The sequence below is a fragment of the Malaclemys terrapin genome, chromosome 1 (assembly GCF_027887155.1).
Source record: "Malaclemys terrapin pileata isolate rMalTer1 chromosome 1, rMalTer1.hap1, whole genome shotgun sequence".
Taxonomy (NCBI): domain Eukaryota; kingdom Metazoa; phylum Chordata; order Testudines; family Emydidae; genus Malaclemys; species Malaclemys terrapin.
In genome coordinates, this window is record NC_071505.1 from 314,492,222 (window position 1) to 314,518,616 (window position 26,395).

Sequence of the window (26,395 nt, forward strand, 5' to 3'; positions counted from 1 at the left end):
AAGTCTGCAGATCCTTCGGGTTATTTCCTCTCGGTGGGTGGCTAGATGGAAAGGGGAGACTGTGGCCTGACCAATGTATTTAAAAGCAGAAGCATTTGCTTTATAAACCAGCCTGTGTTCCATCTGCGCAAGTGGAGCAGTCTAGTGTCTAGAGCACATCAGCAGGCTATTTATAAACAGAAAGCAACATCTTGGTATTCAACCCTACGAGAAAAAAAAATGCTTCGAAAATACTGACAGCTGAATGGGGCTTTGCAGAGGGTGCTCGACTGAGTGGGGCACGAGTCTTGATTGCAGATGTCGTGTGCCCGCGGGGAGGCTGCACATTAACACTCACTAACTGCCTCGCTCCGATTCGTGACTCTAGAGCTACAGCGTCAAATTCGGCCTCCCCTGCGCACGGAGTCGCGCCCGTTCACACAGGCAGGGGCTGCATCCCCGGTGCAGGCGCTACAATGCTTGGCTCGGCCCCCAGGGAACGCGCAGGGCCCAGCGCGTCCGGGCAGCGCGAGCCCTGCGGCGGGGACACCTGCCGCTGCAGCTCCACTGCCCCCGCGCGGCCTGCCACTGAGCAGCCGCGCGCTGAGCATGCGCAGTAACCACAGCCAAGCCGCGGCCCTCCGCGTGGGAGGTGGGTGGGGGACAGGGAAAGCGCTCCCGAGCGGTGTGTGGGCGGAGCCATCTGGCTGAGTGGGCGGGGCTATCGGAGCGGGTGTCCGACGCACTGTGGTCCAGCTCGCTCGTAGCCTCACTGTCCATGGTGCAGCCGCCGCGCGGGGTCCTCAGTGCCCGCCGCCGCCGGAGGGATGAGCCTGTGACCTCGGCGGGAGTTCGGGCCGCTCGGGGAAAGGAGCTTGATGGAAGCGATGTCCCCGCAACAGGATCACGTCGGGCAGGGGCGCTCGTCCTCTGTGAGCGGGGAGTCCAGAGCCTCCGCAGCCTCCGAGAGCAAGAAGGTGAGAGAGAGAGAGAGACCCTCATCCCCCCCCCCCCCCCGCCAATGCACCCGGATCGCGGAGAGCCCCGAGCCGCTCATCCCCCCCTCAATGCACCCGGGTCGCGGAGAGCCCCGAGCCCCTCATCCCCCCCCCCATGCACCCGGGTCGCGGAGAGCCCCGAGCCCCTCATCTTCCCCAATGCACCCGGGGCGCGGAGAGCCCCGAGCCCCTCATCTTCCCCAATGCACCCGGGTCGCGGAGAGCCCCGAGCCCCTCATCCCCCCTCAATGCAGCCGGGTCGCGGAGAGCCCCGAGCCCCTCATCTTCCCCCCCCCAATGCACCCGGATCGCGGAGAGCCCCGAGCCCCTCATCTTCCCCCCCCCCCAATGCACGCGGGGAGCCCCGAGCCCCTCATCCCCCCTCAATGCACCCGGATCGCGGAGAGCCCCGAGCCCCTCATCCCCCCCCCCAATGCACCCGGGTCGCGGAGAGCCCCGAGCCCCTCATCCCCCCTCAATGCACCCGGATCGCGGAGAGCCCCGAGCCCCTCATCCCCCCCCCAATGCACCCGGGTCGCGGAGAGCCCCGAGCCCCTCATCTTCCCCAATGCACCCGGCTAGTGGAGAGCCCCGAGCCCCGCATCCCCCCACATGCACCTCGGTAGTGGAGAGCCCCGATCCCCCCCATATGCCCCCGGGCAGCGGAGAGCCCCGAGGACACCCCCATAATCCCGAAACTCCCGGGCGGGCAGGAAGCGCAAGAGCCCTCATGACCCCCCCTCCACCCCCAATTCCCGGGCATCAGTGCGGAGGAGGAAGCCCCGCTTCCCCATCCCTTATCCTGTGCCCCTGTTCGAAGACGATACTCCCCGCGCCCCATAGCGTTAACGCCCCTCCCTCTCCCATGGCAGCCCCGGGCCCGGCCCCGGCCCTGTCTTTGCAGGATGTCCCCGGACTCCCCCGCGGGTTGGCGCTGGCCGCGCGGTGCAGCTTGGTGTAAAGCTGTGGTTTGCCGGATCCGCTCTGGCCCCGGCTGAACGAGCCATTTATTTACAGTAATCGCAAAGAAGACCCACGAAATCCAACCTGCCCTACGCTGCGTCCCCCGAATGTGTTACTTCGGGCACGAGGCTGACACTGCTTGTTTGAATCCAGGGGCATTTGTCACCCTCGGCACGGGTCGTTTCCCTGTGCTGTGTCTGCCTGCGACAGTGATGATTGCCGTTAGCTGTTTTCTCTAGTAATTTGCCATAATGATCCATGCTGTGTCTAAGGGAAAAGCCACGGGGTTTGTTTCAAAGGAGCTGTTGACATGAACGTGAGTGATAGTGGCACAAACCAGAGATGTCCGTATATGTTAGGTGGTGATTGAGAGCTCCTTGTTCTGTAATTACTTTGCTCCTTGTCTGCGCTTTGCACACCCTGCCGGGGCCAGCGGGGGAGGACTCTGGACGTTGCCCCACGCGCTTTTAAATGGAAAGAAACAAGAAAGGGGTTTCCGAGGAAGAAAATAAGCGCCAATCGTGTTCCATCAGTTACAGGAAAATCGGACACAGCTCATATCCAAAGCCATCTTCAAAATCTCATTTTACAGCTAGAACTAGGGTTTGTTTGTTTCCTGGCCTGATTATGTGGATGCTAAGTTTCCATTGTAATATACAGCCAGTTAAGTTGTCTCTGCCATATTCTCACCACAATGTAAAATAGGATCGCCTTTCTCATTTTAGCTCTGCATATTGTGCATTATTTTTCCATTTGAAGCTCACTGAGAGAACCCAGGTTTCAGAGTGGTAGCTGTGTTAGTCTGTATCAGCAAAAACAACGAGAAGTCCTTGTGGCACCTTAGAGACTAACAAATTTATTTGGGCATAAGCTTTCGTGGGCTTAAACCCACTTCATCAGATGCATGGAGTTTGAATAGGAATCCCTTCTTGCTTACAGAGTTTGCATTAAAATGTCATTAAATTCATGCAAACAAATACCTTTTCCTTAGAGAATTACACACAATACTGCCAGATTGGTTCTTGGGATTATAATGCCTGGCTGGGTTGGGAATGCCCTTCATAAATCTTTCCAGCCCTAATTATATGAGGTTAGGAGGGGAGTGAAACCTTTTTGCTGAAGGACACGCTTGTATTCAGTCTTGTGCTTAGGCATGGAACTTTATTGGCCACAAGAGCAGTGCGGAGCTGCAGGGCAGCTACAAATCTTAGTCTCTCCATAATGCTGCTCCACCTGAAGAAACAATCCTCATGGTCAGAAAGCTTGTATGTTACATCTCAATTGTAGGGGCAATAAAAAGTGTTGTATTTTCTATCTGTCTGACAATGAATGCAACCAGACTGAAAGTGCATGCTGCAGTACTGTAACCAGCCACTGTTCTGACCCAGTTCAGTGGCAGCAAGTGAAAATGTATAGATAAAGCAGGTATCCGGGGGTAGCTGTGTTAGTCTGTATCCACAAAAACAACAAGGAGTCCGGTGGCACCTTAAAGACTAACAGATTTATTTGGGCATAAGCTTTCGTGGGTAAATAACCCACTTCTTCAGATGCACGGAGTGAAAATTACAGATGCAGGCATTATTATACTGACACATGAAGAGAAGGGAGTTACCACACAAGTGGAGAACAGAATGTCAGCACTGGTTCACCACTTGTGAGGTAACTCCCTTCTCTTCATGTGTCAGTATAATAATAACTGCATCTGTAATTTTCACTTCGTGCATCTGACAAAGTGGTTTTTTTACCCACGAAAGCTGATGCCCAAATAAATCTGTTAGTCTTTAAGGTGCCACCGGACTCCTTGTTGTTTTTATAGATAAAACAATCACCTAGACTATTTTTGGCTAAGACCAAATGTAGTATCAGTGAAATATCTGACACGTACCATTATGGGATATCTGCTACACCCCCTTAAACTGGAACTATATCCTGCCATGGCTGTTTGGGCTATTGATCTAATAGACACTTTCCATCTCTAAATACTATGATCTAAAATGTGGCCCCTGAAGGTAGTTTTTTTTCTATTGTTCCTTCCCCATTTTCTGAATGTAATCTCTGTGCATATTATACCTTGCAACCTGTGAAAGCCAAAATGCCCTGTGAAATGAAGGGGAAACAAGAACAATAGAATGATAGGAAGCTTCAAATGCTGTGAGATTCGAAGTATTTTATTACAGCCTCCTATGTGCAATTCAACATTTTGGATGTAAATAATATAAAGTAATAAAAAGTGCATTTTTATTAATGGTGACACTTTCCAAACACTCAAGGACAGACCTTGCTCCAAGGAGGTTACAGGCTAAGGGACTTTACCGCCCAAATTCTGCTCAGCCTCTAGCCAGTGCTGAGAGGGGGCAAGGATGCTGATTAGCATGCCCACTTCCCACAGATCCTGACAGCCATGTCAGGATTCCATCTAGTGGAGGCACACAAAGTGGGATATGTGTGTTTGAAAAGAAGCAGCTTGTGCCTCTGGCTTGTAAATGCTGCAGATGGCATGTTGCATGCTAGGTGGGGGTAAGGTTGGTCACACTCTTGACTCTGCATATATTGGCTTTTGAGTTGATGATGTGGTGGCTTTTATAGGTCCACGTCCTTAGTGCTCTTTAAGTACTGCACTGGAAACCTGGCCTGCTGCATGAGTGAGGAAGAGGCTGCCTATGATCTTTCTATACTAGTTCAACAGAGGTCAAGGCCTGGCCCTAGTTTTGCATGGAATGGAATCTCAAATGAGGTATCGTTACTGCTTAGATACTACAGTGATACTTACTCTGTAAGTACCTATATATCTATGGTAATTATCTTACAGTGTGCATATAACAGAAGAATGGATGGAATCCTTCTTGTTACAGTGGGAGATAAACTCCCTTGTGTGCTGGTTACATATGAAATTATATGGGAGAGCAAGTTGGTAATAGATCAGTATAGAGACTGGTGACAATCTCAAAGATCAAAACAGGGCTAATGCAAATTGAGAGAGATTAATGCAAATATGATATTTAAGATTAAAGATGTTAAAATGGCTTTAACCTCCTGACATGAACCCTCTCGAAATAAGAGAGACTATCAGTAGTCACTAAATTACTCGTTCTTCTTATCATGACTGTATTTTACTCAGAGTCTGAATTAAGCTTACTTAGCAGAAATAGTTACGCTCTTCTGTGTTTCTCAGAACTCTATTTTATCTTAAGTTATTAGTTTGCATGTAGTTGTCAAAGCAAATAGAAGGAATGTGTGATTTCTGTTGAACCATAGGGCTGGAAGGTGGAAGCTGCCTACATTTTGCTCCCAGCTTTGCCATCTACTTGTGTGTGACTTTGAGCAAATAGCAAAAGTTCTGCATGCCTCATCTTCTCTAGATGCAAAATGGATATAAGGAGTTACCTACATCAGAGATTTTGTGAGGCATCGTCAATCTATGTTAGAGACATTTGAAATACTTTGCACTTCTACATTTGATATAGAAGTGCAAACTATTATTGTTGTGCTTGTGAAAAATCCTAAGACGGTTTCTAAGCTGGTGTAAATTGGTATTGTGCCATTGACGTCAGAGGAGCTATGCCAATTTACACCAGCTGAGGACCTGACTTTTGAGGACTAGTCTACACATGGTTTTTGTGCTGATTTGAGGATATTTGTTTCAAAACCAATATAGTTATATTGATGCAACTGTTGTGATCACGGGTATGGCTGTTGCTTACTATGCTAAGGAAGGAAGAATTCAGGTGATGCAGAAACTTGTACTTGGTGGATATAGTTAAAAAACTAGGGAGCAATATTAGAATAAGCAGGGGGAAGTATAACCTCCCCCTTTCTCTGCCTCTTCATCCCCCTGTAAAAATAGGCAAATACATGTTGTTGTTTTCTCTATATACCTGCCAATACCTGATTACATTGCTTGTATGTTGTATCCCTTTCCCATGCCCTTATATTCATTTATTTATTTTGGAGCGTAAGCTCTTTGGGTGCGGTTTATATCTTCCCATAAATTTGTATCTTGCCTAGTACAAGGGGGTCAGATTTTGGGGCCTTTGGGTGATACTATAATAATATTACTGCTAATGATAACTGGAATCCTGGCTGCCTAGGGACACTTCTCACAACACACTGTTATCCCTGTAATGGAAAATTACTGCATATGTTTAAGGTGATATGAGCAATTTTAAGACAAATGAGGACTGAAAATAGCATGTAGTTAAGATTAACTAAATCATTAATGCACTTGCTGCTTAGGAATGAGCCAGTTATATGGCATGTATTGATTTATGATACATAGTACTGTACCTCAGTGCCCAGCAATGTTGCTTTTGTCAAGGGTCCAGGATTAATGATTCATTTTTGAGGGTGGCCATCCATGGGAAAAGTAGAACGTTATATGTCTGGCGAATAAAATGATGTCCCAGTTCCTGAGTTTCCTGGCCTTGTTTTTTCACTCCAACATAGTAGCAGTCCTCAATAAAAACTGTAGTCCCCAGTACCTAGGAATTGCATATGTCACACCTTGTTTTGACTGAGTTGCTTGCAGTATCTAGGTACAAGGGGAATTAGTTAAGGAAGCAGAGGCAGCCTTTTTCCTTTTTTATATTAGTTTAAGGCTATTAGAATCCTTTGTCTGCTTCTCATGCATGTGTCTAGCAGATTCCTGTGTACAATCTGTACTCACAGGTAAGCTCTCATTTATGCTCTGTTAGTATTTATGACTCCTTTGTCTCCTCTTCTTCACCTGGAGACAGGATAGTTGCATATTTACATTCTGTAGCCTGACACATGTAACGAAAGGCAGAGGTACCTTGGAATCTAGCTGTGACCTGCTCCATCTATGTCAGTACATCAGGGAAATGAATGCACTCAGTACAGTGAGCAAACATCAGACACCTGAGGAAGGTGACATGAGACACATGCTTAGTGGATGCCTATCATAACTTCTGAGACCCTTCCGGCCTTTCAGAAAATCCTGCCAGAGATTAAATTGAAGTTTGGGTGTGTGAGAGAGCTCCCCGTATTCTTTCAAATGATGGGAAGAAACTAGGCTTTAAGATGAATGTAAGAGGACGGGATTCACAGCTTTCACACCCGCCTGCATTTTGTTAGTTCCCCAAATGGGATTTCTGCCACATCAATACTTCCCCAGTAGCCACTTGACATAGACAAGAACTATATGAGGTTTGTCAGTTTTAAACTGCCACTGGGAAAGCTCTGCACTACAGGAGCACAGACACAACTGTACCAAGTGTTAATCCTCCTCTTGCTGTGTGTGTATATATGCACGCACTTGCCCGGTAGCAGAATAACTGGAATAAAGTAGAAGGGGAGGATAGCAAGGAAGTGCTGAAGCACTGCTGGCAATAGGACTTGGATATTTAGCATTAATTTTCACTACAACCCCTTTCTCCATTTTTTTTTTGTTAGTATTCCTCCTTCCCACCAACATTTGAAACAACATAATAGGTGAGATCTCCCTGCCAGATTTAAATTAAAGCCATAAGAGTTTTTGATCTAGGGTAGTAGTATGACTGCTGATGCACATCTTTTCTTGCTCATAATTTGTCTTACTGATCTTCTGTAGTCCTACCCCAACTTTGCTTTTAGTCTCTGTCTCTTACTGTGCACTCTGCCACCCCGATCATCCTCTTCTGTTGAAAGTAGGTCGAATTTATAGAAGCCGGTTTTATAGAAATCGGTTTTATACAGTCGATTGTGTGTGTCCCCACATAAAATGCTCTAAGTGCATTAAGTCGGCGGACCGCGTCCACAGTACCGAGGCTAGCGTTGACTTCCGGAGCGTTGCACTGTGGGTAGCTATCCCACAGTTCCCGCAGTCTCCGCCGCCTAGGGTGACCAGATCACCAAAGACAAATATCGGGACGCGGGGGGGGGGGGGGGGGGGGAAAGACGTGGGGGGGGGGCGTGGCGGGGGGCAGGGCAAAAAAAAAAAAAAAAAAAAAAACCCTTCCTCCGCAAGCGCTGGAGGGAGGCCCGGGAGACTCAGGGGAAGCGCGGGGCCGGGGTGAGTAACTTTCCGGCCTGGTCCCTTGCAGGCAGGACTCAGTTGGGTGGTAGGGCGAGGAGGGGGCGGCCCGCGGGGCCAGGCGGCGGCTGTTCTCCCCCCCGGGCAGCGGGACTCGGGAACAGCCGCTGCTGCAGCTCCCACTGCCGCGGGGGAGGAAGCGGCCATGGCGCTCCGCGGCTGCGGCTCTGGCGCCCCCGAACCCCCCGAGCCGGGGCCTGCTGCGGGGACCCAGAAGCGCGCACGCTGCGCCCAGCCCCTGGCCAGTCGCGTCTGGGCTGCTGCCCAGCTGGTGCAATCCCGCGGCGGCCCCGGAGTGGGGGCAGCAGGCCCCAGCCCCCCCGTCCTGCAGGGGAACGAACGGGGCTGGGCTGCCGATGCCTCCGCCCCAGGGTCGCTGCGGGATTGCACCAGCTGGGCAGCAGCCCAGACGCGACTGGCCAGGGGCTGGGCCCAGCGTACGTGCTGCTGGGTCCCTGCAGCAGGCCCCGGCTCGGGGGGTTCGGAGGCGCCGCAGCCGCGGAGCGCCATGGCCGCTTCCTCCCCCGTGGCAGTGGGAGCTGCAGCAGCAGCTGCTCCCGAGTCCCGCTTCCTGGGGGTGAGAACAGCCACCGCCTGGCCCCGCGGGCCGCCCCCCTCCTCGCCCTACCACCCAACTGAGTCCTGCCTGCTCGGGGCCAGGCCGGACTCTTACTCACCCCGGCCCCGCGCTTCCCCTGAGTCTCCCGGGCCTCCCTCCAGCGCTTGTGGAGGGAGGGGGAATGGTGAGCCCGGGGAAGAGGCGGGGATTCGGGGAGGGAGCCAATCGGGGGAGGAGGGGGCGGAGTTGGGGCGGGGGGGGGGTGCGAGTACTTCCGGGCTCTAGGCTCCGGGGCATTTTCTTGTTTGTCCAGTGTCCCGACCGCATGTCGGTCGGGACGCGGGACAAACAAGGAAATATCGGGACGGTCCCGATAAAATCGGGACGTCTGGTCACCCTACCGCCGCCCATTGGAATTCTGGGTTGAGATTCCAATGCCTGATGATGCAAAAACAGTGTCGCAGGGGGTTCTGGGTACATGTCGTCAGGCCCCTCCGTCAGAGCAACGGCAGACAATCGATTCGCGCCTGTTTACCTGGGTTATCTGTGCAGACAACATACCACGGCAAGCATGGAGCCTGCTCAGCTCAGCTCAGCTCACCGTCACCATACGTCATCCGGCAGACATGGTACTGCATTGCTACACAGCAGCAGCTAATTGCCTTTTGGCAGTAGATGGTGTATTATGACTGGTATCCATCGTCGTCGTATTCCTCAGTGAGTTCGGTCAGAGGCACCTGGGCAGACATGTTTTGTCTCCTGGAGACTCAGTCCTGCCGGCAGTCCTATTGAACCGTCTTGACGATGATGGCTAGCAGCCGTAATACAGCACTTTCTGCCAAGCACCCAGAAGATGCCGATGGCTATCAGTCATGCTGCACCGTCTGCTGCCAGCTTAAGATGTAAAAAATAGATGGACCAGATTTGTTCTGTATTCATTTGCTTCCTCCTCCCTCCATGAAATCAACGGCCTGCTAAACCCAGGGTTTTGAGTTCAATCTTTGGGGGGAGGGGGAGGGGCATTCTGTGTGACAGTTGTTTGTGTTTCTCCCTGATGCACAGGCACCTTTGTTGATTTTAATTCCCTATACCTGTAAGCCATGTCGTCACTCGCTCCTCCCTCTCTCCCTCCCTCCGTCAGACAATAGTTTCGCGCCTTTTTTCAGCCCAGATGCCATAACACTGGGATCATGGAGCCCGCTCAGATCACTGCGGCAATTATGAGCACTATGAACACCACGCGCATTGTCCTGGAGTATATGCAGAGCCAGGACATGCCAAAGCAAAACCAGGACCAGCCGAGGAGGCGATTGCAGCGCGGCGACGAGAGTGATGAGGAAATTGACATGGACATAGACCTCTCACAAAGTACAGGTCCCAGCAATGTGCAAATCATGGTGTTACTGGGGCAGGTTCATGGCGTGGAATGCTGATTCTGGGCCCGGGAAACAAGCACAGACTGGTAGGACCGCATCATGTTGCAGGTGTGAGACAATTCCCAGTGGCTACCAAATTTTCGCATGCGTAAGGGCACTTTCATGGAACTTTGTGACTTGCTTTCCCCTGCCCTGAAGCGCCAGAATACCAGGATGAGAGCAGCCCTCACAGTTGAGAAGCAAGTGGTGATAGCCCTGTGGAAGCTTGCAACGCCAGACAGCTACCGGTCAGTTGGGAATCAATTTGGAGTGGGCAAATCTACTGTGTGGGCTGCTGTGATCCAAGTAGCCAACGCAATCAAAGACCTGCTGATATCAAGGGTAGTGACTCTGGGAAACATGCAGGTCACAGTGGATGGCTTTGCTGCAATGGGATTCCCAAACTGTGGTGGGGCGATAGACAGAACCCATATCCCTATCTTGTCACCGGAGCACCAAGCCACCGAGTACATAAACCGCAAGGGGTACTTTTCAATGCTGCTGCAAGCCCTAGTGGATCACAAGGGACGTTTCACTAACGTCAACGTGGGATGGCCGGGAAAGGTACATGATGCTCGTGTCTTCAGGAACTCCGGTCTGTTTCAAAAGCTGGAGGAAGGGACTTTCTTTCCGGACCAGAAAATAACTATTGGGGATGTTGAAATGCCTATCGTTATCCTTGGGGACCAGCCTACCCCTTAATGCCATGGCTCATGAAGCCGTACACAGGCAGCCTGGACAGTAGTCAGGACCTGTTCAACTATAGGCTGAGCAAGTGCCGAATGGTGGTGGAATGTGCATTTGGACGTTTAAAAGCGCGCTGGCGCAGTTTACTGACTCGGATAGACCTCAGCGAAGCCAATATTCCAATTGTTATTGCTGCTTGCTGTGTGCTCCACAATATCTGTGAGAGTAAGGGGGAGACATTTATGGTGGGGTGGGAGGTTGAGGCAAATTGCCTGGCCGCTGATTATGCGCAGCCAGACACCAGGGCGATTAGAAGAGTACAGCAGGGTGCGGTGCGCATAAGAGAAGCTTTGAAAGCGAGTTTTGTGACTGGCCAGGCTATGGTGTGAAACTTCTGTTTGTTTCTCCTTGATGAACCCTCCGTCTCCCCTCCCCCCCCAGTTCACTCTAATTCCCTGTAAACTAACCACCCTCTCCTCCCCCCTTCGAGCACCGCTTGCAGAGGCAATAAAGTCATTGTTACTTCACATTCATGCATTCTTTATTAATTCATCACACAACTAGGGGGATAACTGCCAAGGTAGCCCGGGAGGGGTGGGGGAGGAGGGAAGGAAAAGGCCACACTGCAGTTTAAAACTTTAACACTTATTGAAGGCCAGCCTTCTGATGCTTGGGCAATCATCTGGGGTGGAGTGACTGGGTGGCTGGAGGCCCCCCCACCGCGTTCTTGGGCGTCTGGGTGAGGAGGCTATGGAACTTGGGGAGGAGGGCTGTTGGTTACACAGGGGCTGTAGCAGCGGTCTCTGCTCCTGTGGCCTTTCCTGCAGCTCAACCATACGCTGGAGCATATCAGTTTGATGCTCCAGCAGCCAGAGCATCGACTCTTGCCTTCTGTCAACAAGCTGATGCCACCTATCCTCTTCAGCCCGCCACTTTCTCTCTTCAGCCCGTGATTCAGCCCGCCACCTCTCCTCTCGTTCATATTGTGCTTTTTTGCACTATGACATTGTCTGCCTCCACGCATTCTGCTGTGCTCTGTCAGCATGGGAGGACATCTGGAGCTCCGAGAACATATCATCCCGAGTCTGCGGTTTTCTCCTTCTAATCTTCACTGGCCTCTGTGAAGGAGAAACATTTGCAGCTGGTGGAGGAGAAGGGAGAGGTGGTTAAAAAAGTCACATTTTAGAGAACAATGGGTACACTCTTTCACGTTAAATTTTGCTGTTCACATTACACAGCATGTGCTTTCGTTACAAGGTCGCATTTTTCCTCTCATATTGAGGGCCTGCCGGTTTGGTGTGAGAGATCACTCACGCAGTGCCAGGCAACAGATTTCGGCTTGCAAGCAGCCATGGTAAGCCACAGTCTTTTGGCTTTTTTAACCTTCTTAACGTGGGAATGGTTTCAAACAGTAGCGCTCTCATTTCCCATACCAAGCACCCGTTGGGTTGGCCATTTAAAATGGGTTTGCAATGTAAAAGGAGGGGCTGCGGTTTCCGGGTTAACATGCATCACAAACCCAACTACCCCCCCCCCCACCCAATTCTCTGGGATGGTCACTTCACCCCTCCCCCCACCCCTCCCCCCACTGTGTGGCTAACAGTGGGGAACATTTCTGTTCAGACGAGCAGGAACGGGCACCTCTGAATGTCCCCTTAATAAAATCACCCCATTTCAACCAGGTGATCGTGAATGATATCACTCTCCTGAGGATAACAAAGAGCGATAAGAAATGGATGTTGTCTGCATGCCAACAAACACCGGGACCATATGCTGCCATGCTTTGTTATGCAATGATTCCAGACTACGTGCTACTGGCCTGGCGTGGTAAAGTGTCGTACCATGGCGGACGGGATAAGGCAGCCCCCCCCAGAAATCTTTTACAAAGGCTTTGGGAGTACATGAAGGAGAGCTTTCTGGAGATGTCCCTGGAGGATTTCCGCTCCAGCCCCATACACATTAACAGACTTTTCCAGTAGCTGTACTGGCCGCGATTGCCAGGGCAAATTAATCATTAAACATGCTTGCTTTTAAACCATGTGTAATATTTACAAAGGTACACTCACCAGAGGTCCCTTGTGTGCCCTCAGGGTCTGGGAGCACATGTTGGGTGAGTTCGGGGGTTACTGGTTCCAGGTCCAGGGATAAACATATCCTGGCTGTTGGGGAAACCAGTTTCTCCGCTTCCTTGCTGTGAGCTGTCTTCATTGTCTTCATCATCATCTTCCTCGTACCCCAAACCCGCTTCCCTGTTGCCTGATTCTCCATTGATGGAGTCAAAGCACACGGTTGGGGTAGTCGTGGCTGCACCCCCTAGAATGGCATGCAGCTCTGCGTAGAAGCGGCATGTTTGCGGCTCTGCCCCGGACCTTCCATTTGCCTCTCTGGCTTTGTGGTAGGCTTCCCTTAGCTCCTTAATTTTCACGCGGCAGTGCTGTGCATCCCTGTTATGGCCTCTGTCCTTCATGGTCTTTGAGACTTTTTCTAATATTTTGCCATTTCATTTACTGCTACAGAGTTCAGCTAGCACTGATTCGTCTCCCCATATGGCGAGCAGATCCCGTACCTCCCGTTCTGTCCATGCTGGAGCTCTTTTGCGATCCTGGGACTCCATCATGGTTACCTGTGCTGATGAGCTCTGCGTGGTCACCTGTGCTCTCCACGCTGGGCAAACAGGAAATGAAATTCAAAAGTTCGCGGGGCTTTTCCTGTCTACCTGGTCAGTGCATCTGAGTTGAGAGCGCTATCCAGAGCGGTCACAATGAAGCACTGTGGGATAGCTCCTGGAGGCCAATAACGTCGAATTCCATCCGCACTACCCCAAATCTGACCCGCAAAGGCCGATTTTAGCGCTAATCCCCTCATCGGAGGTGGAGTAAAGAAACCGGTTTAAAGGGCCCTTTAAGTCGAAAAAAAGAGCTTCGTCATGTGGACGTGTCCAGGCTTAATTCGATTTAAAGCTGCTAAATTTGACCTAAACTCGTAGTGTAGACCAGGCCTTAGTTAGCCCTCTTAAATTGACTTTATTTTTGGGAAAGTCCTTGTAAGTAAATAAGTAAAAGTATGTTGCCAGTGTAAACAGTAACTCAGTAGTTTGCTAAATATTCACTTGATCTACCTTTATGGTAGATGAGCCCTGAGAAGGACATTTTACATTCTGTAAATTTATGGAGCACACAAACACACACTCACTACAGGCTAAACCTAATAACAGCTGAACTGTCAACTCACGAAGCAATCAGAATAATTCTGATTAAAAGGGGTCAAGAACGGGATAGAAAGTTATAAACAGCCCTGTTGTCCTACTGAAGAAATAGTGAACTTCTCGAGGTTTAATTTATTTATATTCAATGTGTATTGTATGATTTTGAAAAATATTAGCTTAAGGCATGCAGAAAACAGAAGTAAACAACATAAAGGGCTTATTACCTACTAAGTTATGAATAGCCTAGTGCAGCGTTTTTCAAACTATGGGTCAAAACACCGTTTTAATGGGGTCACCAGGACTGGCTTACACTTGCTGGGGCCTGGGGCCAAAGCCCGAGCCCCATTGCCCAGGGCCAAAGCTGAAGCCCAAGCCCAACTGCTTCAGCCGTGGGCAGCGGGGCTCAGGTTACAGGCCCACTGCCTGGGGCTGAAGCCCTTCGGTTTTGGCTTTGCCCCATTTCTTCCACCCCCGCCTGGGGCAGTTGGGCTTGGGCTTTGGCCCCCCCATCTGGGGTGGAAGGGCTCGGGCGAGCTCTGTTCCATCTCCTGGGGTCGTGTAGTAATTTTTGTTGTCAGAAAGGGGTCGTGGTGCAAGGAAGTTTGAGAAACCCTGGCCTAGTGATACCTGTGCAATCTAGCTGTGAAATATACTCAGAGTGCTGATGCATAAGTAGATCTTGAAAGATAAACTGTTGGGCAGTGAGGAATATTTTGGGGCTTTTTTTTAGTCTTAGTAAAAACAATTATTTGTAAACCTTGATATAGGCTTCCTTAAAAGTCTGTAAACATGAATTAAGTATGACATAACTAAACCATAAGGCATGTATGCCCAGATATTTTTGTTGTTACTTCAAACATCAAGAGGGCAGAGTTTGTATGAATGAAATCATAAACTGTTCTTATTGACGTAAAGATTTTATAGAGTGAGTTTTGTTTAAGGCAGGTTTCTTTTCATTAAAAGTTGAAGGGTAGGGTGACCAGACAGCAAGTGTGAAAAATCGGGATGGGGGTGACAGGTAATAGGAGCCTATATAAGAAAAGCTCCAAATATCAGGATTGACCCTATAAAATCGGGACATCTGGTCACCCTATTGAACGGTCCAGATTTCCCATGCAAAAGAGCAAAATCCTCTGCTTGCAGAACAGGTATAGCAGCAATAGTGTGGGTGAAGGTTGCAGTAGCTAGCCACTGTGCTTCAATCCTCACCCACTTTTAGAGATGGAGATGTTAATTCAGTTTCCAGACACATACAATCCTTTTGATTCTAGTGAGTGAGTCAACAATGGTATCTGCCTTTTACAGAGGTGGTGTTCGTGTTGTGGTCACCTATCAGCTAGGGATAGACTGAGTTCTTCGTCCATTTCACATAGATCACTGAATCATCCTCAAATAGTATTGATTTTTCTTCTGGGTTCAAACCATTGGCTTAGAGGCCAAAGGTTCCATATTTCATTATCAAGCTTGCAAGCCCTTCGGTTCCCATCCTCTCCTCAAAAAGCAAGTGTCTTATTGTCCAAAAAACGTCTGACATTCTTGCTTTGTATCTTGCTGGAATACATCAGCAATATTCATTCTGTGAACACACATACATTCTGTGAACTTGATTCTGCTCTAACTTTGTCATTGATTTAAATGGGAGCTGGACCGGATCTTTGATTTCTTTAGTACACAACAAGGTTCACGTATTAATCTAAATATGGTATTGAGTGAGTTTAGATTATTTGAGCATGACAAAAAACATTATGCTAGGATGATTACAAAAGAAGTAAATCAAAACTTAGTTGCACGTTGGGGACTAGGGGTCTGTCTGTGTAGACCAGGGGTGGGCAAACTATGCCCGCAGGCCACATCCAGCCCGCGGGATTGTCCTGCCCGGCCCCCAAGCTCCTGGCCCTGGAGGCTAGCCCTCGGCCCTTTCCCCGCTGCTCCCCCGCAGCCTCAGCTCACTTGTTCCACCGCCGGCGCAATGCTCTGGGCGGTGGGACTGTGAGCTCCTGGGGCAGCGCAGCTGCAGAGCCTGGCCTGACCCGGTGCTCTGTGCTGTGTGGTGGCGGCGGCAGCGTGGCCCAGCTCCAGCCGGGCGGCACGGCTGTAGCGCTGCAGCTACTGGTGCTCCAGGCAGCACGGTAAGGGGACAGGGAGCAGGGCGGGTTGGATAGAGGGCAGGGGAGTTTGGGGTGGTGGCCAGGGGGCGGGGGTGTGGATGGTGGTTGTGGGGGGAAACGGGGTTGAATGGGGGCAGGGATTCTGGGGGGGCAGTCAGGAAGGAGGGGGGGTTGGATGGAGTGGCAGGGGGCAATCAGGGGCAGGGGTTCCGGGGGAAGTCAGGGGACAGGGAGAAGGGGTGGTTGGATGGGGTTGGGGTAGGGGTCCCAGAGGGGCCATTAGGGAATGGGGGGTTGGATGAGACAGGAGTCCTGGGGGGGGGCAGATAGGAGGTGGGGGCCGGGCCACGACCCCCTCCCTTAACCAGCCCTACATACAATTTATGAAACCCGATGCGGCCCTCAGGCCAAAAAGTTTGCCCACCCCTGATGGTAGAACAAGCTGAGGATCAGGGCCTTAAATAGTTTAATAGTATCAGCATTACGTGAGACTGGAGGATGATGTGTAAAAATATTACATAAATCAGAATGGTTGAGCTATCAAGTAGCTGAAAAAGGATGTCTGTTCATTGCACTAACCTGGAAAAGAATGACACCTGTTTTGCTTCTCTAGATGCGCATAAAAATTATAAGATACCAGATGTAAGTGGTACAGTGTTTAATTATTTTTCCTCACAAAAGAAATCACATGTACAATGAATTTTTGTGTATGTTCTCTACTTAACAAATGCTCTGCTGATCTCTTTCCAGGCCTAATATAATGAAATGCTATGCAGAAATCATAATAAAGTGCTATATTTTCAGTTAGGTTTGTTTTGCTTAAAAAAAAAAAAACTCCACTCAAGAACTTTTGTACATTAGCTTTTTCACAGAATGGAGATTAATGCCATAATTGAGCAACACAATATAAAGCGACCGTCCACTTAAACTACTAACCAAAATTAGTTTAATGCCAGCATTTAGGAATAGACTTCCCTGGAGCAGATGACTAGGTTGATACTCAGAGTAAAGGCTGGCAGTTTTACTGCTCATCTTTCAATCAATAAGATTACAAGATCTAATTTGTTAAACGATTTGGGCCGGAACCTATAAATTAGCATAACTCAGTTGAAATCTATGGAGCTATGCTAGTTTATACCAGATGAGGATCTGGCATTGTTTGTACAGTTTCTTTGCAGCGATAACACTTTAAAATGGTATTATAACCCCAACAGAAAACTTCAAGTGAAATTGAGATTACAGGTTCATTTCTGTGGTTTGAGTTTAAAAAAACAGAAACCCAAGAAACATAGCGATAAGGTAAAATTTAGAAGAAACCCACACCTATGAAAGTATGTAAATGTACAGTGACATACAGTACCTTAACTCTGCCCCTTGCAGATGCCAGCCTACCATCTTTGCATGCAGAGTACTAAAAATGTGCATCATATAGGGCTCCGTGTCAGTCACGGAGGTCGTAGAAGTCATGGATTCCGTGACTTTTCGCAACCTCCATGACTTCTGCAGCAGCCAGTGTGGCTGACCTCAGGGCTGCCCAAGCAGCTGGCTCTGGGGCAACTGCTCATGTGGTCCCCGGGGACAGCCGCTCTGGCTGCTGCTTGGGAGGCCCCGGGCAGCTGGCCCCATTTCCTGAGCAGCCACTGCTTGGCGGCCCACAGCAGCCAGAGCAGCCATTGTCAACGGCCCCCGGCAGCGGTCCCGGGGCGGCCAGAGCAGCTGCAGTTGGCTTGGCAGCCCCCAGCAGCTGGTGCCGCTGTCCACCCCACCCCAGCAGCAGCCCCCAGATGCACCCCCACCCAGCAGCGACCTTCCTTCCCCCCCCCCCAAAGATTTAGTCAGGGGTATTTATAGTACAACTCATGGACAGGTCACAGGCCATGAATTTTTGATTATTGCCTGTGACTTCTCCATGAGTTTTACTAAAAATACCCGTGACTGAATCATAGCCTTATTCATGGGATATTGATTTTATGATGTTTCATATCTGCATGCCTCTGCCAGTGAGGATTTGTTACCATACTACTTTCCTTTATTTAAAAAAATGTTACAATTTCATGATATGGACATATGGGATTTGTATATGGAGAAATGCTGGCTCCATGTCTGTTGCCACTCCTCCCACTAATCCCTTGCCCTCTGCTTGCTCTTCATTGCCATACAGATTCTCTTAGGTCTCCTAAGTGCTGCCAGCACGAGACCTCAGGGTGTGTATGTGGATAAAAAAAAACACGGGTAGGGAAGCTAGAGATAACAGAAGTCTTGGGTGCAGCTCACTAGACCAGGAAGCTGTCTCATTCCCCCACAGAATAGATTAATTAAATTAACTTAATTTTAATTGCGTCCCACTCTCTGTTCTTTAAACTAGGAATCTGTCTAAATCAGTGGTTCCCAAAGTGGGGTTCGTGAACCCCTGGAGGTTTGCAGAACGTTTCAGGGGGTTCGCAAGAAAAATTTCATTAATGGCGGCCAGAGGACTCTGCTGGGACCCGTTGCAGGGCAGACATCCCGACCCCAGGGAGAGCGGAGCCGGGCAATTTGAGCGGGCAGCCCAAGCCCTCTCCTGTCAGCCAGGGAGTCGGCAGCCCGAGCCTCGTGGAGAGCGGGCAGTTTGAGCCGGCAGCCCGAGCCCCTCTCCTGTCAGCGGGGGAGCCAGCAGCCCGAGCCCCAGGGAGAGCGGGGCCGGGCAGTTTGATCCAGCAGCCCGAGCCCCTCCCCTGTCAGCCAGGGAGCCGGCAGCCCGAGCCTCATGGAGAGTGGGCAGTTTGAGCCGGCAGCCCGAGCCCTCCCCGTCAGCGGTGGAGCCAGCAGCCCGAGCCTCGGGGAGAGCGGGGCTGGGCAGTTTGAGCCGGCAGCCCCAGCCCTCCCCTGTCAGCGGGGGAGCCAGCAGCCCCGAACCCCAGCACTCCATGCGGGGTGCAGGTGGTAGCTCGGATCCCTGTCCTTGTCAGGCAGGGGAAGTTTGCATCCAGGGCAAAAGGCAGGGGGCCACGCTGAACGTGGGGGGTGGTCCAAGCTAATTTGTCCCTCCCAGGGCACCTTCCTCGGCGGAAGAAAAGCTGTTTGCGAGCCAAACCAGCCAGAAGCACGTTGTAGCCAGTGTAGGAGTGTTAAGGTGTCTCAGTAATTGTCCTTCTCTCTGGAGTGCTGATTTGCTTGAGTGAGTGAATCTTCTCAGTTTCTAGTTTGTTGGTTGTTGGCAGTCTCTCTCTGTTATTTTTATTAGAATTTTGTACACAAGTTCAATGGATAAGTGGCTGAAAAAGGAAAGTGTAAAGACGCTGGAATCAGCTAGTGTTTCCTCAAGTCCACACTGTGGAAAATCTAAGTCTAATGATCATGATGGTCCTGGAAAGTCACTTACAAAGAAAAGAAAATATGACGATTATATAAAATATGGCTTTACATGCATTGGTGATCAAGAACATCCAAAACCACTGTGTGTGATTTGTGGTGATGTTCTAGCAAACAGCAGCCTCAAACCTTCTCTACTTCGGCACCATTTAGAAACTAGGCATCCTGCACAACTTGACAAGCCTGTTGAGTTTTTCAAGCGAAAATTAGCTGAGAAGAAAAGTGACATTACCAGTTTTATATCCAAAGCAAGTACTGATAATGAAAATGCACTTAAAGCGTCATACTGCGTGAGCTACCAAGTAGCAAAAGCATCAGAAGCCCATACCATAGCAGAGAGCTTGATTGGTCCATGTATAAAAGATGTAGTTCATTGCATGCTCGGAGAAAAGGCTGCAAAAAGGATTGACATGGTACCTTTATCCAATAATACGTTGTCACGAAGAATTAATGACATGTCAAATAATGTAGAGACCACAATTGTACATAGAGTGAAAAATATTCCATATTATGCTATACAGTTGGATGAATCAACTGATGTAGCTAATCTAGCTATTTTGCTACTGTTTGTACGTTATGTGAATGAAGGTATGGTTGAAGAAGACTTGTTGTTTTGCCGACCATTGGAAGAACGTACAACTGGAGAAGATATCTTCAATCTGACTAATGCATATTTTCAAGAAAAGGAAATAGATTGATCTCGTTGCCTAGGCATTTGCACTGATGGGGCCACATCAATGACGGGGAAGTATACTGGATTTGTAGCTCAAACAAAAAAGGTTGCATCAAAAGTCTCTTGGACTCATTGCAGCATCCATAGACAAGCCCTTGCAACAAAATGCATGCCAGAGGCACTGAAGGAAGTGCTGGACAATGTAGTGAAAATGGTGAATTTCATAAAATCATGGCCAACAAATTCCAGAATATTTCACATACTTTGTGAAGAAATGGGTAGTATACACGTCTGTGTGTTGACCCATACTGAAGTTAGATGGTTCTCAAGGGGTAAAATCCTTGTGTGCTTGTTTGAGGTTAGAATGGAAATCCTAGTTTTTTTTCAACAGCCACCCTTTCCAACTTGCCAGCTGTATGGAAAATAATTTCTGGCTCCAGAGCCTAGCTTATTTAGCAGATATTTTCTCAAGAATTAATGACCTAAATTTATCTCTTCAAGGCCTCAATATAACAGTTTTCAATGTGCAAGAGCGAGTTGAATCCCTGATAAAGAAGTTGCAGTTCTGGGGAAGTTGTTTGGAAAACAATCAAACTGAGTGATTCAGTAATCTTCATGACTTCCTGGTAGAACATAAACTTCAGTTGGATCAGTGCACTAAAACCAATATAATTGCACACCTAAAAGGACTTTGCACAACTTTCAGGGAATACTTTCCAGCTATGTCAGGTGATAATGACTGAATTCACAACCCTTTTGATGATACCACTTTCTCAGCACAGATATTAAACACCAAGGAAAAAGAGAAATTGATTGAGATCTCCTGTGATTACGAACTGAAAAGGAGTTTCAGAAATCTATCATTGATCAACTTTTGGCTGAGTTTAAGAAACGAGTACCCCTTTCTGGCAGAAAAAGCTGCTGCCATTTTGTTACTATTTTCAACAACATACTTATGCGAGAAAGCATTTTCCTCGTATGCACATCTGAAAACCAAATACAGAAACAGACTTGATGCCGAACCAGACCTGAGACTTTATCTTTCTCCAGTGGTTCCAGACTTCCAAGAGCTATGCAGAGCAAAGCAAGCGAATCCATCACACTGAGGAAATTTAAACTTAAATCCCTGGAAATATTCATTTTTAGGAGGGGGTTCACGAGATGTCACAATTTAGTGAAAGGGGTTTGCGGGCTGTTAAAGTTTGGGAACCACTGGTCTAAATAAATAAAAATTAGAAGAACTTTATAGTTGTGTTGAGCACTACTTTTAAAGTGTTTTCATTTACAAACAGATGGCCTGACTAACTTCAGTCTTGGTTGGGAAATTCTCCTTTTTCCTATGGCAAGGCTCTTTAGCGATCTATTTATGTTTTGAGGCCTCTCTCTGCAAGGCTAGAGACTTGAAAGCTTATGTCTACAGCAGTGATTTGGGTCCTATTCTGAACTTCCTGGAGTCTGATACTCATTTATTATTATTCTATATTACTGTAGCTCTTGGCGGCTCCCAGTCAAGATCAGGGTCCCGTTGTGGTAGGCTGCCTGGTATTGCCAACCCCAAGCATTAAAAAATCATGAGTCAGCCTCCCGAAAACCATGAGATTTTAAAAAAATACTAATCTTTTTGTTCACTTTGTCTTCTGTTTCTTTAGGCCTGTGCGGGGTCACATTTTCTAACTTTTCTTCTCTCCCACGAGGTCCAAAATCTTTTAAAAATCATTGCTGAGACTCTCATTCAATCCCATGACTCCAGGAGCTTGGGCTTTAAGAAAACCACCAAATATCATGAGACTCGCGATAAAACTGGAAGTTGGCAAGACTGAAAATGCCTATAAAGACACAGTCCTTAGTCTTCGGAAGTTATTGGGTGAAATCTCTGACCTGTGTTCTGCAGGTCAGAGTAGATGATCATGATGGTCTCTTCTGGCCTTAAAGTCTATGAGATTTGATTGTAATCAGGCAATGTTTGATCCTTTGCACAAGTTCTCAGCTAGAAGAATTCAGCAAAGAAGGTATTTTCTCTCTGTTTTCTGCTATAAAGTGGAAAAAAAGCACTGGAAATCTTTTTTAGGATGGCAGTCTATTAAACCTTTACCTGCATAACTTCAAATCAGATAGGCCTGGGACCAAGTTAGAATTCTTCTAACTTATCAAAATGGATAGTATTTTCTGTAGATTTTAGAGTTGGACCAGAAATCAAGCTTATCATGGAAATTCAACCATTGCTGTATAACAGAGCCTTAATACGAGCAGTGTCTGTTACCAGACAAATATATTATAACCAAACAAGCACACATTGCATGAATAGAAAAGCAAGTATAAAAAATCATCACAGCAACAAATGCACTGCTATGATTACTGATCAATGTCTCCCCGCTTGGCTAAAGAAAGGATACAATGGAGCATTGCATAGTTTTCCCTCTCCGTGAAGAATGTAATAGCTCTCTATGAGCTAAGATCAAGTGTAGTACCTGAACCTGCCCTAACAAGTTTTGTGCTATATTAAGAATACAAATTGTCAGAAGAATCAATAGTCCTCTAAAATGTTTAATAGTGTTCGGTGGTTATCGTTAGCATAAAGGAAGAAAATCCTGGATCACGACTGGCTGAAAACAGTCATGGGATGAATCTTAAGAGTTTTATTTTTGTTTGTTCTCCGTGGTCACCAATCCTGAGATCTGGAACAATGTTAAAGGAAAATTCTAGTGTTGCATATTTTTATATCAAAGCTTGTAAGAACAAACACATGTCTTAGAAGCTATAGATTAGGGACATCTCTCTCAACCTTCAGTGCATGATACACGCAATCCAAGTGTGTGACAAATGACCAAACTGTGGAACACCTGGGTTTTGCTGCACAATGTGCCATGTTAGACAAGTTATAGTGATTTTGTTTAAACTATAGAATCTGTATTTAAGAATGCTTCTTCACTAGGTGAATTAAATACACCAGTTTTTAAAAAAGAAAACTGGAAAAAACAAATTCTACCATGACTACCAGAGTTGGGGTGGATCCTGGTTGCAAATCAGCACAGTTGGAACCCTCCAGCCCTTTGGATCACCAGCACAGACCTCTATTAGTTGAGCTAAAAAAGTAACTTATATTTTCTGAGGGCCAGCCATTAGAGGGGGATGTCACACATGCTTTGCCAACTAATTACTAGACATCAGAATGTCGGAGAGGTCAGGAAATCTAGGTTTTTTTCCTGCCTGTTTGAGGGGAATGGTAGTGGTTAGAACAGTGGTCTGTTTGAAAGTCAATGTAATGTGTACTCGTAAATCCTTTGGGTGCTTTTGAAAATCTCCTCTTTGCGGAAGAATAATCTTATTTGTTTTGCACTTTATTGTAATACTCAACTTCACTCAATAGAAAAATACGCTGCTCTCTAGAACTACCGCTATTTTTCTCTTTTCTCCCTCTTTCTTCCCCATCCTTTGTCTTTCTCTATATCTTCCTTGTCTGTGTCTCCCCTCCCTTATTCCTTCTCTGCAGTAATCCCCAGTTTCTTCCCTGCCTTCTGTGAGTTCACTGCCATTCGCTTTCCCATTCTATCCAATAATCAGCAATTAAATAGTTAATGCTGACATTTAGTGTTATCAGTCTTTAGAGATCACACTCCAATTAGATTAATGGAGACAGGAGCCGAATGTCTGTATACATTCAGTTAGTGTTTAAAATCTCACCTCTGGTTCTTTTTGTTTCTTTTTTCCAAACAGAAGATGAAGAGTCTGGCTCAAAGACGTCAGTCTGCACCATCTCTGGTCCTCAGCAAAGCACTTAATAAGTCCAGAACTATCACCAGGTGAGTTGATGTATTTTGCTGGTTGTACTTTTTCCAGTTCCTGAGCCCAAATCTTGAGATGTTTTTGACAAGCAATTATTCAAACCAGGCTAAATTATGCCTTCAGGCAGAGCCATATTGAGGAGTGGCAGGAGGTGTCCTTCACTGCTAGCTACATTGGGATAATATCTACTGGAAGGCATAATGCAGCCAGAGGTGCAGTGTGGCGTGCATTAAGAGGTGGCTCCTGCTACATCTTTTTAAAGGCATTTTCAGTGCTGCTCTCTAGCACAGCTGTCCTAATGCTGGCTGATATGCCAAGGAGGCAAGCATAGCTGTTCTCCAGCCACACCCAGGCCTGCCTTATTTGAGCTCCTCAGCCCATCAGGCAGCATTTGTCAACCCCATTTCTTTTACACTGGAAACCAAATCATGGCTGCCTGCTCTGGTGATGGAATGGGCAGGGAGGGAGGGTGACTGGTTCCCTCTTTCATTCCTCCCCCCCATGCTCCTAAGCAGCACTAAGTATAATTCAGTACCAGTTGCTGTATGAGCTAAGTTTCTATGATACATTACTGTACATAACTCTCCTCTTGTGCTATCGTGGCATCTTATTAACAATTCAATAGACTTTAAACCTGCAAAGTACCAATGTTTATGAAATAGTGAACAGTCAAGTAGAATGTTATTACGTCAGACTACATGGAGAACCTTACTGAGAAGCATAATTATGGAAAATTAAAGCACAACTATGCAAAGACTCACTTTCTCCCACACTGTGGTGTGGAATTTAGGGAATTAATGTGTGGGCCTTGGAAAATTTGCTGTTTGATCTACTTAATACCTGAATCCATATTTATCATCCAGTGGAATTCCACAGCACTTGAAAAATCTGAAAAGAATTTGGAGAAAATATCAGAGTTGCAAAAAAACAAAGGAAAGTAAATTGAAAGTACTAGAAGCTGCTACAGGTCTTTTTATTGTCTTTGAATCAAAAGGAGAAACAGAGAAAAAACTCTGTAAATGATGTTTATGCTATTTTGTGTAGTCTAGCAGTTCAACATGGGATTGGAAGCCAGGAACTCATGGGTTCTAGCCCCGGCTCTGACACTTCCTCTGTGACCATGAGTAAGTCACTTAACTGCTCTCCTTTAGTTTCCAGGTTACTTACCTTCCTCGTTAAGGAGTTAGTTATGACTCAGACTGTATGGTAACTCATTTTTATTATCTGTTATTTACTATTTCCTCACCATCTTTGCAACTGCCTTAAAATTTGTGATTTCACAAAACACTTTTTCATGCACAATTGAATTTCTCAAAGCAGAGAGGGGTGTGCATCTTCCTGTATACTGTGCGTGGTGACAGCTTGTGGGTGTGATTGGACACACAGGGACAGGCTCCCACAATACTTTGTCTTCAGAGTTTTCTTCAGCTTGTTGGCATCTAGCTCAATGTCTGTCCATCCCTGCAATCAGGGCCGGCTCCAGGCACCAGCTGAGCTTGGGGCAGCAGATTGTTTGAGGCGGCATTCTGCCCAATCCTAGGGCGGCACGGACGCTTTTTTTTTTTTTTTTTTTGCAGGGGGCCAGAGCCCCCTGCAGGTCAGTCCTCTTCCTTCCCTCCCCGCAGACCGGAGCAGAGCCCTCCCGCCCGCTCCCTCCCCTTCCCCCTTCCCCCCCAGCTGGTCCCCCTGCACCCGTGCTCCACAGGTTTTTTTTTTTTTTTGCTTTGCTGTTCTGGCTGCCCCGTGGTTTTTTTTTTTTTTTTCTTGGGGCGGCCAAAAAGCCAGAGCCGGCCCTGCCTGTAATGATCCTGTGACTAGAGCCAGCTGTATCCGCAGTAGCTCAGTATCATCTCCTTGGAAGGGATAAGCAAGGGCTCAGCTTAGTTAATGTCTGCCTGGTGCTTTCAATTTGTACAGAACTGTATAAAAGAGCTAAGTGTTATGTCCCACTGTCTTCAGATAATGGACTTTTCCAATAGTATGGGTCTCATTTATAATGATCCCCCCAAAAGTCAATCATTAGCCATTTCTACCAACAGAGAGTCCTAAAATTTTAGGACCTGCTCTGTTGAGTTCAGTGACAGAACTTTCCTTCACTATAATAGAAGCAGGCTTGTATCCTTAGAAAGGAATACAAGGTAACCCTTTGGATCGTCCGGTATTTTCATTTTTCACTGGGATTGTAATTTCTATCTTAGCCTATTCAGCTTTCCCCCTCTGTTGCACAAAATGCATTCCTCTTCATCAATAAACTGGATGAGTTTGAACTTCCTGCTCTGCTTGTTGTGTAAATGTTTAACTCTTGTGACGTGTTCTCTCTTTTTAAGAGAGCTAAAGAACAACAAAACGACTGTTTTCTAATCTCCAAATATTTTCTCTCTAAGCTATTTTAGCACTTAGTTCCCTTTTGTTGTAAGCAAAATCCATTATTCTCCTTCTGGCAGTGATCCCCAATGTCCATACTCCAATACACTGACTTCTTAATGGTTGATTAATCACTTGTAGATAATAAGATCCCATGCAAAGTTGGCATACATCTGTGAGGTATTTTATCTGAATCGTCTCACCTCAGCAGCTGGTTCACCTCAATATTTGTTGAAATTAATGAGCAAGTGCAAAGGTTTTATAAGGGCAGGAAATACTTAG

At 47.6% G+C, this 26,395-nt stretch overlaps 1 protein-coding gene across 2 annotated transcripts in view; it reads left to right on the top strand.

Annotated features, from left to right (window-relative positions):
* The first annotated feature begins 639 nt into the window (after nucleotides 1-639).
* The window catches only part of ARHGAP20 (Rho GTPase activating protein 20), a 113,285-nt gene continuing 87,529 nt past the window's right edge, over nucleotides 640-26,395 (top strand). For both annotated transcript variants that reach the window (XM_054015509.1, XM_054015511.1), the window contains exons 1-2: nucleotides 640-956; nucleotides 23,681-23,766. In XM_054015509.1, the coding sequence (XP_053871484.1) occupies nucleotides 858-956; nucleotides 23,681-23,766 (185 nt within the window). In that variant the 5' untranslated portion in view covers nucleotides 640-857. The remainder of the gene's footprint in view (nucleotides 957-23,680; nucleotides 23,767-26,395) is intronic.